The sequence below is a fragment of the Sapajus apella genome, unplaced genomic scaffold (assembly GCF_009761245.1).
Source record: "Sapajus apella isolate SASKATOON/1434 unplaced genomic scaffold, GSC_monkey_1.0 scaffold51, whole genome shotgun sequence".
NCBI lineage: Eukaryota > Metazoa > Chordata > Mammalia > Primates > Cebidae > Sapajus > Sapajus apella.
Window position 1 is genome coordinate 15,968,641 of NW_022436991.1, and position 14,730 is coordinate 15,983,370.

At 52.0% G+C, this 14,730-nt stretch overlaps 2 protein-coding genes across 10 annotated transcripts; one reads left to right on the top strand and one right to left on the bottom strand.

Moving 5' to 3' along the window:
* The first annotated feature begins 209 nt into the window (after nucleotides 1-209).
* PHKG2 (phosphorylase kinase catalytic subunit gamma 2) lies at nucleotides 210-10,243 on the top strand. Of its 6 annotated transcripts, none has more exons than XM_032243245.1 (10): nucleotides 216-437; nucleotides 848-960; nucleotides 2,918-3,093; nucleotides 3,374-3,428; nucleotides 5,212-5,277; nucleotides 5,372-5,535; nucleotides 9,070-9,160; nucleotides 9,255-9,408; nucleotides 9,477-9,602; nucleotides 9,691-10,241. In XM_032243245.1, exons 2-10 carry the CDS (start codon nucleotides 866-868, stop codon nucleotides 9,982-9,984), a joined length of 1,221 nt encoding a protein of 406 aa, XP_032099136.1. In that variant the 5' UTR covers nucleotides 216-437; nucleotides 848-865; the 3' UTR covers nucleotides 9,985-10,241. The 6 variants fall into 6 exon arrangements, with proteins under 6 accessions (XP_032099139.1, XP_032099137.1, XP_032099136.1 ...); XM_032243244.1 differs by having other exon boundaries at nucleotides 217-509; nucleotides 9,691-10,243; XM_032243246.1 differs by lacking the exon at nucleotides 3,374-3,428 and having other exon boundaries at nucleotides 215-509; nucleotides 2,918-3,071; nucleotides 5,165-5,277.
* Nucleotides 10,244-10,305: 62 nt separating this feature from the next.
* Nucleotides 10,306-14,711, bottom strand: CCDC189 (coiled-coil domain containing 189). 4 transcript variants are annotated; one of them, XM_032243243.1, is made up of 10 exons: nucleotides 14,030-14,711; nucleotides 13,686-13,717; nucleotides 13,087-13,152; nucleotides 12,765-12,934; nucleotides 12,145-12,215; nucleotides 11,830-11,916; nucleotides 11,668-11,734; nucleotides 11,488-11,586; nucleotides 11,059-11,061; nucleotides 10,313-10,539 (listed from the first exon to the last, which is right to left on the bottom strand). In XM_032243243.1, exons 1-10 carry the CDS (start codon nucleotides 14,606-14,608, stop codon nucleotides 10,358-10,360), a joined length of 1,356 nt encoding a protein of 451 aa, XP_032099134.1. In that variant the 5' UTR covers nucleotides 14,609-14,711; the 3' UTR covers nucleotides 10,313-10,357. The 4 variants fall into 4 exon arrangements, with proteins under 4 accessions (XP_032099133.1, XP_032099134.1, XP_032099130.1 ...); XM_032243239.1 differs by having other exon boundaries at nucleotides 11,830-11,946; XM_032243242.1 differs by lacking the exon at nucleotides 11,059-11,061 and having other exon boundaries at nucleotides 10,306-10,536; nucleotides 11,488-11,583; nucleotides 11,665-11,734; nucleotides 11,830-11,946.
* Nucleotides 14,712-14,730: the final 19 nt, after the last annotated feature.

The window sequence follows — 14,730 nt, forward strand, 5'->3', positions numbered from 1 at the left end:
CGAGATCCTGTCTCAAAAAAAAGAAAAAAAAAAAAAAACGCTGAATTCAGCTGGGGATGTTTGCAGGAGACCAAAGGAACCCTGCTCAAGTCTGGGAACTGGAGGCGCAGGAAGTTCCTGCCTCCCGGCTACCCAGAGCTCACGTTTCCCAGTAAACCCAACTTCCGGGTCCCATTCCAGGCCTCCAAGCCAAATTGACAACAAGCTCCGCCCTCTGCTGGCCCGCAGGTGCCACGCGGTGATTGGCGGTGTCTGAAGCCGCACCCCGGCTTCGCGGCCTTAGGTCGACGCAGAGCCCCGACGCCTGTCCCAGCCTGTATTGGGCGGCCGGTTTCCAATCTGCAGGGCTTCTGAGGCTCAGTCTTCGGGCGGCGCTGGCCATTGGCCGACAGGATGGAGGTGGAGCCTCGGGTCGTCGCCAGCCGCCGGGGGTTAAGGTGAGGGACTGCAGGCGAACCCGGCGACAGCGCACCTCGCGTCGACCCTGGCCCCTCTGCCTGCCCCAGCGGGTGAGCCTGCGCGAGACCCCCGTCCCCTTTCTGCGCCCGCCTGAGTGCGCCTGCGCGGCAACAGCCGGCTTCCCTTGCGCCTCTTCCCCCTGCTTCCTGGGCACCTCTTCCCCCCCCCCGCCCGCCCCTCCCTGCCCTGCCCTGCCCTGCCCCTGCCATCCTTCCACCCCCAGGCCCTTCTGCGGGGTCTCCCCAGGCCCGGTCCTTCCCCCGCCCCTCCCCCAACCCCCAGGACCCTGGCGCCCCAGCCGCAAGGGCTGCGCCCCCGGGAGCCGCGATGCGCGTCGTCTCAGAGCCTGTGGGCCTCCCTGCCCTCACTGCCTTCCTCCTCCGCTCAGGCACCTGCCTCCTTCAGGATGACGCTGGACGTGGGTCCAGAGGATGAGCTGCCCGACTGGGCCGCCGCCAAGGAGTTTTATCAGAAGTACGACCCTAAGGACGTCATCGGCAGGTGAGGCGGCGGCTAGCGAAACGGAGGTACAGAGAGGTCGGGCCCCAGCCAGTATTCCCGTTTCCGTTTGAGGGCTGGAGAGTTCTGGGATTTTGTGTGTGTGTGCTTTTCTTTCAAATTCAGGTTTTCTCAGGAGAGGACTAGATGTGTTTTGTTTTGTTTTTTAATATACGGAATCTTGCTCTGTCACCCAGGCTGGAGTGCAGTGGTGCGATTTAGGCTTACTGCAACCTCCGCCTCCCAGGTTCAAGTGATTCTCCTGCCTCAGCCTCCCGAGTAGCTGGGACTACAGGCGTGCACCACCATGTCCGGCTAATTTTTGTGTTTTTAGTAGATATGGGGTTTCACCATATTGGCCAGGCTGGTCTTGAACTCCTGACTTCGTGATCTGCCCGCCTCAGCCTTCCAAAGTGCTGGGATTACAGGTGTGAGACACTGCACCCGGCCGATAGTTCTAAATGGGAAGAATCAGTGGTCTGTGGAGAACACCTGGTGACTAGACTCTTGGGTCAACCCTGTTTTTTCACGGATTCATTTATTTATGCCTTCAACACACACGGATGGTTTGAAGCGCACCTGCCATGCCAGACACAAAGCTCAACACGGGGAGGTTAGAAAAGATGCTTATGCCTGGAGGTGCAACATGTGAAGTGGCTGAAATTGGAACCTGAATATTAAAAAGGCATCAGGCTAGATAGGTAGAGGTCTGTATCATGTGCTATGGGATTCCAGAAAAGCACGGTTTCCCAGGAGGAGTCCCTTTGTGCTGGGTCTTGAGGTATGAGTAGGAGTTCAGGGGTGTCTTTAAAATCTTAAAAATGTATGCTTGTGGTAGATGTTTCCAGCTTTCATCAGATTCTCAGAGGCTCATTGAAGCTGGGTCATAATTAGAACATGGCCTCAAACTCAGATTTGCACAGGAAATTAAAACCGTGAAGTGGCCAAGAGTAAGAGTAGGAAGTGGTGAGTATTGTGGAAGGTGGAGGGTTCTTATCCCACCTGTGATGTGTGAATTCAGATTTGTTAAAAAAAAAAAAAAAAAAAAAATTGTACTGGCCAAAATGTAACATCTGAGGGCTATTCTTGGCTGTGGATCATTGCAACCCTAGTTAAATCAAGGGATCAGTTTACATCCCTTGATTTAACTAGATGTGGGTGAGTGAATTCCCAAGTGAGTTACATGATGACAAGGAGGCCCAGAGAGCATAGCAGTAAGGCTCTGTGAAGGGCAGCCAGGGAACCAGCAGAAGAAATGGGATTCAAGGCCAGATCCTGGAGGGATTTGCTCCTTAGTCTGAGGAATGTGTAAGGTCATATGGAGTTGGTGACAGTCTGAGCAAGGAAATCCTTGTCTAGGACTTTGTGTGTACCTCATGGATGCCCTTCAGTATTCCCTCAGGATACTTTTGGCTGCATTTTACAGCTGCAGGAGCTAAAACCCAAGGACCTTATGTCAGTGGACCACTTAGGTTAATTGGTAGCAAATCTGGGGTCTACACTAATGTCTAATTCTCAGCTTTGGTCTTCCAGTCAATGGCTTCATATTTATTTGGAGCTTCCTACACTTGAAGGAACTTTGGGATTTGGATGGGGTAATCAGGGAAGTGCGAGTGGTATATGGAGAGAGAGTTAGATCTTTCTTCTTCCTTCCTGGAAGGAGCAGGTGCTGGGGCTTAGGGTGGGAGTGACTTGTGTAGGCTTTCCCATGGAGGAAGTGGCAGAGCCTGGATTTGAACCCAGGTCCTACCTGCCTTCCCTGTGGGCTTTGTGTTGCACCTTGCTGGGTACCCAGGTTCCTGAGGCTGCTGTGAAGCCAGGGTGAGCTCCTAAGCTTGTCGCTCCATGGTCCAGATGGGTCTTCAGTCTGGCACAGTGAGCATGAGGATTCTGAGGCCCCAGCCTGTGCTGAAATGGGAGTACAGAGGCCCTGACTTGTGTTGTTGTCTGGCTCTGACAGAGGAGTGAGCTCTGTGGTCCGCCGTTGTGTTCATCGAGCTACTGGCCACGAGTTTGCTGTGAAGATTATGGAAGTAACAGCTGAGCGGCTGAGTCCTGAGCAGCTGGAGGAGGTGCGGGAAGCCACACGGCGAGAGACACACATCCTTCGCCAGGTCGCCGGCCACCCCCATATCAGTGAGGCTGTCTTCCTTGCTCCTGTTAGCAGACGACCCACCGACCTCCTCCTGGCCCTGCCCATAGCCCACGTTCCCCCAACATTGCCCCCACGCCTCTCCTCCCTTCCTTCTGGCTTCATTCCACTAAAGAGTGGCCAGCCGTTGGGCCCCCACTGTCTCCTCTGGTTCTCCTTCCTTCCCAGTAACAGCCCGCTGCTGTCCCAGGGTGGCCTAGCACCGTTAATATGCATCCACTCCTTTCCATCTCTGTCTCTCTGCCTCTCTTCCTCTCTCCCCAGTCACCCTCATCGATTCCTACGAGTCTTCTAGCTTCATGTTCCTGGTGTTTGACCTGTGAGTATCTCTCCCTGCCACCATATGAGAAGCCTCCTCCCCACCTCCATGTGCTGGGCCTCCATGTATAGCCCAGCATTTGCTGCTCAGTGGCACTCTCCTCACACCTTCCTGCTCCAGCTGGGGCTCTCTCTATCACCTGGGCCTGCCTGCTAGCCTGTGGCTCTGGCCTTCTTCCTCGGTGCCATGATTGAGGCAAATTCTTTAAAAGTAATAGTGACCAGCCAGGTGTGGTAGCTCATGCCTATAATCCCAGCATTTTGGGAAACTGAGGTGGGTGGATCACCTGAGGTCAGGAGTTCAAGACAAGCCTGGCCAACATGGTGAAACCCTGTCTTCACTAAAATTACAAAAAATTAGCCGGATGTGGTGGTACACACCTGTAGTCCCAGCTACAGGGGAGGCTGAGGTGGGAAAATTGCTTGAACCTGGGAAGCGGAGGTTGCAGTGAGCCAAGATCATGCCATTGCACTCCAGCCTGGGGAACAGAGTGAGACTTCATCTCAAAAAGAAAAAAAAAGAAAAAAGAAAGTAGTATTGACTAGTCAAATACAAAGGGTTCTTATGACTGAAGGGGTCACTTTCCCAGTGTTCCCCATGGTGATAAGGTGAGCAGGGGGAAAGCTGTTTTGAGAGTGTTCAGCAGTGGACTGACCACTTAGAAAATAGATCCTCACTCACCAGCATCTCCCACTGCTTAACACACTAACTACTCTGGTGTCTGTCTCTGCCCATCAGTTCTTTTTCTGGTCAGAATCTGAATGTCAGATGTTACACAGTATAATGCAAACCAATTGCAAAGGTATTTCAAAAGACAATAATTTGAATTCCAAAGATTTAAGAGAGGCCCTTGGAAAAAGTTCATGAAGGCTTCCATATATTTACAGAAATGACCCTCTGCAGAAGTCAGGAGAAGTAGGGATGTCTGTTATGCCATCCTGCAGCCCTGCAGAGTGACGGCACTCCCCAAAACAGCACCTGATAAATTACTTTGAGGACTGATGCAGAGTTGCAACTATAACCTCAATTTTGAAAGTATTATTTTTAACAGACACATGATTATAACCTCAGGTTTTAAAGACAGAATTTCAAAATAAGGTCCGATTCAACCTTAGTGCCACAAAAGACTGAAATTTTGGTCTATTTTCTTTTCTTTTCTTTTTGAGATGGAGTCTTGCTCTGTCGCCCAGGCTGGAGTGCAGTGGTGCAAACTTGGCTCACTGCAACCTCCGCCTTCCGGGTTCAAGTAATTCTCCTGCCTCAGCCTCCCAAGTAGCTGGGATTACAGGTGTCTACCACTACGCCTGGCTAATTTTTGTATTTTTTTTTTTTTTTTTAGTAGAGATGGGGTTTCACCACGTTGGCCAGGCTGTTGTCGAACTCCTGACGTCAGGTGATCCGCCTGTCTTGTCCTCCCAAAGTGCTGGGATTACAGGCATGAGGTACTATGCCTGACCAGTTCATTTTCTTTATAAATTCACTTTGAGAGGCCTTTTTCAGGCATAGTTATTCTCAGACAACAAGAACCTCCTATAAATTATTGTCACAGACGACTTTTATTTTTGCTACAATTGCCCCATCATGGCATAATACAGATATTTCAGCTGCGAACACACCAGGCCAAACTGCCTTGTTGGAGTGCTGTGTCTCTAGACCCTTTGGTTTGTCTGCAGAGGAATCTCTCTTTAGTGGCCTCTTCCACGATATTTTACATGAGCACTGGTCTGTTTTCTCAGCCCCCACTGTGGGGTGCAGCTGCTTCCTATGCCCCTCCTTCCCTTAGGATGCGGAAGGGAGAGCTGTTTGACTATCTCACGGAGAAGGTGGCCCTCTCAGAAAAGGAAACCAGGTAAGGGTTGAGCCTGTAGCCCCTGGGGTGAGCAGGGGGTGGGGCAGGGCAGGGAGGAGCAGAGGAGGAGACTGCACCCCTACCCCCACCCAAGGTCCATCATGCGGTCTTTGCTGGAAGCAGTGAGCTTTCTCCATGCCAACAACATTGTGCATCGAGATCTGAAGCCCGAGAATATTCTCCTAGATGACAATATGCAGATCCGACTTTCAGATTTCGGGTTCTCCTGTCACTTGGAACCTGGCGAGAAGCTACGAGGTGAGGGGATCTGGTGTCCTAATAGGCTTGGGAGGGGAGACCTAGGCCTGATGACATTGGTTGGCTGGGTCTGAGTACTGAGTCCCTGGTGCCAAGAAAAAGGGAGAAGTCGGTGAGCACTTGCCAAGTACCCTCTGGGCGCAAGGCTTGTGTTTACCTCAGAGTGGGTTTCCTGACCTGGGGAGGATGGAGACAGACAAGTGGGCAGTGGGCCATGCCAGGGGAGCCTGGAGGAAGGAATACTGATTCAGCCTGAGCCCCACAGAGGTAAAAAAGGGAGCAGGCCTGGGCGCGGAGGCACATGCATGTAGTCCCAGCTACTTGGGAGGCTGAGGTGGGAGAATCACTTAAGCCCAGGAGTTCTGGGCTGTAGTGCACTATGCCTATCGGGTGTCCGCACTAAGTTCAGCATCAATATGGTGACCTCCCGGAAGCGGGGGACCACTAGGTTGCCTAAGGAGGGGTGAACCGGCCCAGATTGGAAATGGAGCAGGTTAAAACTCCCATGCTGATCAGTAGTGGGATTGCACCTGTGAATAGCCACTGCGCTCCAGCCTGGGCAACAGTGAGACCCCGTCTCTGGAAAAAAAAAAAAAAAAAAAAAAAAAAAAGGAGCATGCAGAGCCGTGCTCAGCCACATGTTTGGAGTCTGGAGTGCAGGACCACAGGAACCTGATGTGATGTGTCCAAACTGCACTTCCCACCTGGGCCCTGGGCCTCAGGCTCACCTGATGTGAATACATTTGTCATGACAGGAACATTGCTAGTGCAAATGGGAAACTTCAAATACAATTCACCTATGGGATTCTTCAGAGCCTTCAGTCTGCCACTGACTTTCTCCCTCAGTGGCTTTGCACTGGATTTATGAAAAGCTGCTCTTCACTGGGCATTCACTAAGAGGCAGGCACCAGTCTTTTTTTTTTTTTTTTTTTTTTTTTTTTTTGGATGCAGTCTGGCTCTCTCACCCAGGCTGTAGTGCAGTGGCATGATCTTGGCTCACTGCAATCTCCACCTACTGGATTCAAGCTATTCCTCTGCCTCAGCCTCCTGAGTAGCTGGGATTACAGGTGCCCACCACTACACCCAGCTAATTCTTGTATTTTAGTAGAGTTGGAGTCTTACCATGTTGGCCGGGCTGGTCTTGAACTCCAGACCTCAAGTGATCTCCTGCCTCAGCCTCCCAAAGTGCTGGGATTATAGGTGTGAGCCACTGTGTCTGACCTGCATCAGTCTTTACATGGCTTATTCTCCTAAATCCTTTCCACAGCCCTGTGTGACAGAGAGTATTTGTGTTTCCTTTTAATAGATGGGCTCAAAGAGGTGAGATGACTTCTCCAGGGTCCTAATGCCAGGATTTGAACTTGGACAGTCTGATTCCAGAGTTTATACTCTTTTTTTTTTTGAGACGGAGTTTCGCTCTTGTTACCCAGGCTGGAGTGCAATGGCGCAATCTCGGCTCACCGCAACCTCCGCCTCCGGGGTTCAGGCAATTCTCCTGCCTCAGCCTCCTGAGTAGCTGGGACTACAGACACGCGCCACCATGCCCAGCTAATTTTTTGTATTTTTAGTAGAGACGGGGTTTCACCATGTTGACCAGGATGGTCTCGATCTCTTGACCTCGTGATCCACCCGCCTCGGCCTCCCAAAGTGCTGGGATTACAGGCTTGAGCCACCGCGCCCGGCCTCAGAGTTTATACTCTTAACCTGTGGACTTACATGTCTGGTGGATATTGTGCTTTAAAACCCTTTGGGCTTACACATGTACGTTTCCCCTTTCTGGAATCATCTTTGCCTCTGCCCACTCCATCCTCTCCCTTGGCTGGGGTAATTCAGGTTTCACTTTAAACCTCCAGGGCAGCTTAGGTCCCCTTGCTTTTTGTTGTCTTATCTTCTTCATTCACAACACGTCTTACTATATTGTTATTTCTTTTTCTTTTTTTTGAGACGGAGTCTCAAAATTGCGCTGGCTGGAGAACAAGGGCATCTCAGCTCACCACAACCTCCACTTCCTGGGTTCAAGTGATTCTCATGCCTCAGCCTCCTAAGTAGCTGAGACTACAGGCATGTGCCAACATGCCCGGCTAATTTTTGTAGTTTTAGTAGAGAAGGGGTTTCGCCATGTTGGCCAGGATGGTCTCTATCTCCTGACCTTGTGATCCATCCGCCTTGGCCTCCCAAAGTGCTGGGATTACAGGCGTGAGTTACTGGGCCCAGCCCTATTGTTATCTCTTGCTTGCCTTCAGGTGGACAGTGAGCTTGGTAAAGGCACATCTGATTTGCCACTGGTGAATCAATGCCACGTTATTCAATAAATACTTGGCGTAGGAATGAATTTCCCAAGAAAGTCAGTTGCGATTTGGGGCTGTTAAAATCTACTGGAAGTGTGCCATGGAACACAGTTCAGAAATTACTGAAAGAATTGGTACCCGAGTGGTAGAACAAACTAAAAATGCAGACTTGAGCCTGGCATGGTGGCACACATCTGTCATTCCAGCTACTTGGGAAGCTGAAGGAGGAGGATCACTTGAGCCTAGGGGCCCACGGCTACAATGAGCTGTGATAGTGCCACTGTACTCCAGCCTGTGTGACATAGTGAGCCTCTCTATAAAAATAAATAAATTATAAAAATACAGACTTGGATAAAGTTTGGGAGGGCTCTGAGCTTTAGAACTGTAGATTGACCATGTGTCATGATATGGAATCAGGGAAGGGTTTTTAAAAATTTTTTTGAGACAGAATCTTACTCTGTCACCAGGCTGGAGTGCAGTGGCGCAATGTGGGCTCACTGCAACCTCCAACTCCCTGGTTCAAGTAATTCTCCTGCCTCAGCCTCCCAGGTAGCGCGACCATGCCTAGCTAATTTTTGTATTTTTAGTAGAGATGGGGTTTCACCATGTTGGCCAGGATGGTCTTCATCTCCTGACCTCGTGATCCGCCCGCCTCAGCCTCCCAGAGTGCTAAGATTACAGGTGTGAGCCACCACACCCGGTCCAGGGAAGAGTTTTAAACAAGGGACTTACCCATTATGTAATTTAATATAAATTCCCTATCCCCGCTTGTTCCCCTTGGGTTGAGGGATGCTTGGAGATTATAGAAGGAGGAAGAGGTTTGGGCAGATAGGAATACAGAAAATTTTTTTTTCATATGTATTGTGATGTATGTAAAAATATATAATCTTTCCATATGCATTATGCATGATATGTGTAAAACTAAGGTCACTAAGTTGTGTGAGGAGTAGGTAGGTTGGCTTGGATAGTGGGTAGGTAGGGTTGGAGGAGGCAAATTATACAGTTGGACAGGACCTTGAAATCAATCCAAAAACGCAGGTTTTTCTAGGAAGGCCACCAGGATCGTAGTGGGTACTTGAGTTGTTGAGCAGAGATAGTGCCTTGGTGGGAGACTTGGCAGAAGACAGGCAGGAGGATGGGAACAATGGTGGTCCTGGCGGCATTGAGGAGGCTCCAGCAGATATCCACTGATAAGGGCCCTGGAGGGGCTGGTGGCATCCTGTCAATCTTGGTCCTCTCTCCCCAGAGTTGTGTGGGACCCCAGGGTATCTAGCACCAGAGATCCTTAAATGCTCCATGGATGAAACCCACCCAGGCTACAGCAAGGAGGTCGACCTGTAAGTTCCTGGTCTCCCCCTCCCTCCTGTGCTTGCTGTCTTTTGCCATGTCTGCCCGTCACCCAGTCCCGCCTGACTCCGGTCTTTTTCCCAGCTGGGCCTGTGGGGTGATCTTGTTCACACTCCTGGCTGGCTCGCCACCCTTCTGGCACCGGCGGCAGATCCTGATGTTACGCATGATCATGGAGGGCCAGTACCAGTTCAGTTCACCTGAGTGGGACGACCGTTCCAGCACTGTCAAAGACCTGGTGAGCTGGGGCTGAGAGGACATGGGGGAAGCCCAAGAGCTGCCCCTCATGTTCTGGGTCTCTCCTAGATCTCCAGGCTGCTGCAGGTGGATCCTGAGGCACGCCTGACAGCTGAGCAGGCCCTACAGCATCCCTTCTTTGAGCGTTGTGAAGGCAGCCAAGCCTGGAACCTCACCCCCCGCCAGCGGTTCCGGGTAAGCCTGAGAGTGTCAGGGTCTGGGCCCATGCCTCTGTCCCATGATCTTTCCCCTGTGCTGGAACTCACCCTGATTCCCTTCCCAGGTGGCAGTGTGGACAGTGCTGGCTGCTGGACGAGTGGCCCTAAGCACCCATCGCGTACGGCCGCTGACCAAGAATGCACTGTTGAGGGACCCTTATGCACTGCGGTCAGTGCGGCGCCTCATCGACAACTGTGCCTTCCGGCTCTATGGGCACTGGGTGAAGAAAGGCGAGCAGCAGAACCGGGCGGCTCTCTTTCAGCACCAGCCCCCTGGGCCTTTCCCTGTCATGGGCCCTGAAGAGGAGGGAGACTCTACTGCTATAACTGAGGATGAGGCTGCACTGGTGCTGGGCTAGGACCTCAATGCCAGGGATTCCCAGGAAGCAGAACTGTCTAGAAGAAGGGTTTGATCATTCCAGCCCTGCTGGGCTCTGGCCTCAGGCCCACCACTAATCCCACTACCCTGTTAAAGACCAACCCAGTACTTCTCTCCCCACTGGCCAGGGCTCTGAGATCAGAGCTGGGGTGGAAGGGAGCCACTCTGAACTCCATGCCTGGCCCGGTCAGTGCTGCCTGCGCTGCATATGAAATAAAATCCACTACATGCCAGGGAGAGTGGGGCCCCTGTGTCTGCTCTCTGGCTTGGGCAGGAAAGCCCAGAAGATACTCAGCAAGGCGCAGGGATGGGGCCATTCTAGCCCAGACCTTTATTGGAGAAAATGCTGGGGGTCACTTAGTCTTGCTCTTGCCTTTTCCAGGAGGTAGCTGGAAGGGCCGCTCTAATGCAGTCAACTTGCTGTTGAGCCTTTCCTCGCTGGCCTTGAGCTGCTCCTCCACCAGCCGCTGGAGCTGATCCAGCTCCTTGTTCACTTGGGTCTTGATGTAGGCTCGGAGGACTTGGATGTGGCCTGCACAGGCAGGGAAGAAGGGATGGGTCAAGAGGAGATGCTGTTTGGGAATAGGGGATGGTCCCTAGCTGGGTAAACACAGCCCCCAAAGTTCCCCTGGGGGATATACAGGTGGGAATGTTGCTTCCCTTTAGGAAATGTCAGCCAGCCCTTATGTGAGAGGCAGTTGGGTAGGGTGGCTATGCTGGACTTTGCAGATTCAAATTCTGGTCCCTACTCCTAAGTAGGTGTATGACCTTAGGCAGATTGTTTAACTTATCTGTGCCTCAGTTTCCTCATGTGAAATGTGGATAGTAATAATACCTACCATGTAGGCTTGAGGGAGGATTAAATCAGTTAGTATGTAAAATGCTTAGATCGGGGCATGCACAGCACATCTATTGCCAAGTATGTGCTGGCTGTTACTGGCTTTCTAATTATAATTTCTCTGGAGCCACCTCTTCTGCCCCACCCTAAACAGCTGTGTGTGTGGTTTTTTTTTTTTTTTTTTTTTTTTTTTTTTTTTTTTTGAGACAGAGTCTTGCTCTGTCACCCAGGCTGGAGTGCAGTGGCATGATCTCGGCTCACTGCAACCTCCGCCTCGGGTTCAAGCAATTCTGCCTCAGCCTCCCAAGTAGCTAGGACTACAGGCGCACACCACCATGCCTGGCTAATTTTTTTGTATTTTATTAGAAATAGGGGTTCACCATGTTGCCCAGGCTGGTTGCAAACTCCTGAGCTCAGGCAATCCGCCTGCCTCGACCTCTCAAAGTGCTGGGATTACAGGCATGAGCCACCACGCCTGGCCTGCAGCTGTGCTTTTATCTGTCATCTTGGACTTCTACATAAGGGATCATTTGGAGAAAGGACTGTATGACTAAAAACAAAAAGTCTGAAGTCCTGATGTGATCTAAACCCTTCATTTTACACTGCTTAGAGGGATAGGGCAGCCTGCCCCCTCCAGATCCTCACTTGGCTCTGGCTCTAGCTCTGGAGGGGCCACTGTCTCCAGCTCCTCTTCCTGGGGGGTAACTGCCTGCTCCTCCACCTCCTTGCTTTCTTCTTTCTCTGCAAACCGGAAGCAGGAAGAGACTGTGGCCCCAGGCCAGGCCCGGCCCAGCCCTGCCCTGCCCTGGCAGTCTTCCTTACCCATCTCACTCTCTGGCCACAGTATAGGTGGCTGTAGCCCCATGTAAGTCAAAGATAGATCCAGCCGCACCTGGGAAGCAAGGAAGAGGTAGGCTGAGAGGAGGGCACCTGCGCTGAGGGAAAGGGGAGGTTGAGGGTTGCCTCTCATGGTCCACCAGCCCCTACCTGGGATGTGAAGACGTATTTATAGAGCTTGAAGTGGCGGAAGTAAGTGTTGACCACGTAGTCTTCCAGGGCCAGCAGTTGTTCCTCCTTGAAGAGGTCGATGCTGAAAGGAGGCCGCTGTGGTGGTGACTGGGAGTTAGAACCCTAACTATCTCCCAGAGCCCTGGCTTTGCCTCCAAAAGCCCCAGCAATCTAGGAGCAGGGAGCACCTGCTGGGATCTTCAGAGGAAGATAAAGGTGATAAACATGAGAGAGACTGGGCCAGATCTTGTGTGGGGACAGGTAAAGGTTCCAGAATATTCTAGGGGAACTGACCCTGACTCCATGGCAAAAAAGGACACTGGTGAAGTAGCGGTAGCACTCCTCCACGTTGCCCAAGGGGGTTGCTGGTAGGGAAAGCAAGATGTGACAGTGAGGCCCCTCTCTGATATCCATTCATTCACCTCACTCAGTAGCTGTTTATGACCATAAGCTTCAGAGGCAGACAGATCTGGGTTTCAGCCCTGGCTTGTTTCCTTAACTCATGTAACAAATATTGAATACCCACTATATGCCTACTGTATGCTGTTTTAGGCACTGAACAAGACAGACAAGTTCCTGCTCTTACGAAGTTTATATTCTAGTGGAAGTGCCATGCAATAAACCAAGAAATAGATCATTTCAGCTATTAAACGTTCTGAAGCAGGTTTTATTGTGCATTATGCATATATTTGCATATATTATTTCTCATAACAGTCCTGTAAAATGTGTACTGTATCCTTAATTTCCAGATAAGGAAGTAGTGAATTAGCAAGGTGATGGCTTGTGTGTGATAATGCTACTAGTAATGACAGAATCTAGGCAGAAATCTGCTTCTGCTTCTCATGGTCACTTGTGCCAGCTCTGCTTCCTCTTCTCCCTGGGGCTCAAACTTCCTGGTAGCTGACCCCTCTCACCAATACAAGCCTTGTGAAGATCCTGGAGCATGGCACAAGCTGCTGACGTCTGCTCCAGTGAGAAGTCCTGCTGGCGGCAGAAGATGAGCATGTGGCAGAAGAGGTCCAGGGTGATGGCATCCCGTAGGCTCTGCTCAGGATGTCCTAGCTCCAACAGCTCAGCCAGCACCCTTGGGAGGGATAGAGGAGCGAGTGACAACCGGAAACTCCTTTCATCATCCCACATCCACCACATGATTTGGAGTCAGCCATTCCTCATGTCTTCCCAACCTGACCCCCTCAGCCTTTCCCAAGAGCTCTTCCCACCCCACTCAGTCCCTACTCCCTCATCTCCTCAGCATTGGTGGTCTTCTCCAGCCGGTGCATGGAGTGGATGTCCAGGTACTTCCTGTTATAGGAAAAGAAAAAGTACTGGTGGCATTACATATCATGACACGGCTGTGACAGCTAGAGCATGGGACAGGGAGTCAGGCCACTGGCATGAAGCTGGGCTCTTTTGCCAACTTGCTGTGTAACTATGCAAATTGTTACCTCTCTGGACCTAAATGAACTCTTGAGTCTCTCCATTTCCAAAGCCTAGGGTTAGGAATCTTGAGTTCTTTTTTCTGCTCTGCCACTACCTTGTATGACCTTGGCCAAGTCCCCCTGTGGCCCTCAGTGTCCATCTCTGTACGATATTCCACAGCGGCTATAAGACTCCATTGACATCCTGTCTTTGGCTCTTTTTTTCTCACACCGCCTCTTTGGACTGGGGAAGCTGGAAAGCTGGCTTCCAGTCACCTGGAATAATTGCATCTCCAGGCCTGTCTCCTCATCTGTAAAATGGGGATGCCCTGGCCACAAGACAGGACTGTTGGGGAGGCAATGAAGGAAGAACGCAAGTGTTCAGTATAACTTTTCCCCAAGTCTCTTCACACTCACCACATGCAGATCCGGGGCCGGGGCAGCGGCGGCTGCGGAAAGAAAGCGAAGGGAGGCAGAGCTATGGCGTCCTGGCAAATGGCGAATCTCCAGCGGGCACGAGAACGCGCTGTATGTAACTTGCCATCTCATCTCAAGGACTTAGAGAGGCGCGGGCGAGGGCGGGCTTCAGTAGGCCCCAAGTGCTCTTAGCGAGCACAGTAACCACCGGGGTCACACACCCCTGCCTCTCCTTGCCCAGGCAGCCCGGGAGACGTCCCGAACGTTAGTAAACATAATGACGGGAGGCGCCTGCGGGGGAGCCTGTTTATAAATACGAGCGGACCAGACTGTCCTGCCCTCACCGGGAACAAGCTGGCTCCAGGGTCTTCATCCGCTTTCGCCGCCGCCGCCGCCGCCGCTGTCGACTGGTTCCGCATATTTGCCCGCGTCCGCGCGGCTGAACCGCGCACTGACCTGCGATCCTTCCCCCCTTCCCGCCGCAGCTCGGAGAGGTGTTCAAGCTCCGACTGCACCCTCATTCCTAGAAAGTGGCTGGCCTTGCGGTTGAGCATCTCGCCGCTCTTACTGTACTGCAGGACGCCCCGGGCTCCCGCCGCCTCGGTTCCAGGACAGCCAGTTGTCGGTCTGCGGCTGCCAAGCCCGGGCACTCGCCTAGCTCTGGCCAGTCTGCGCGCGGAGAGGCGCGGCGGGGCCAATCCGTTGGGGCGTCTCCCTGTCTCAACGGCGACGGTTGCCAAGGGTGCTTGCGAGGGAAGAAGGGTGGAAAATGCAGGCTCACGCCAGTGTGTGCGAAGAGAACGCGCAGATACGTAAGAAGTTGCGAGTGCCCACCTGGGCGCCCTCTCTTCCAAGTTGCCAATAATGGGAGGGCCGGAACTCTTCTCCAGGCTGGGAAGTGAGAGCGCGGTGTCAGTTACCATGGGAACTGCCTCTCGGCCAATCACCGAGAGAAAGAGGAGGTGTTTGGGAAGAAGCCGAGGCACCCGAGAGGCGGGACCAAGCGCAACCAATAGAATCAGAAGATAAAGACGTTTTCTCACAT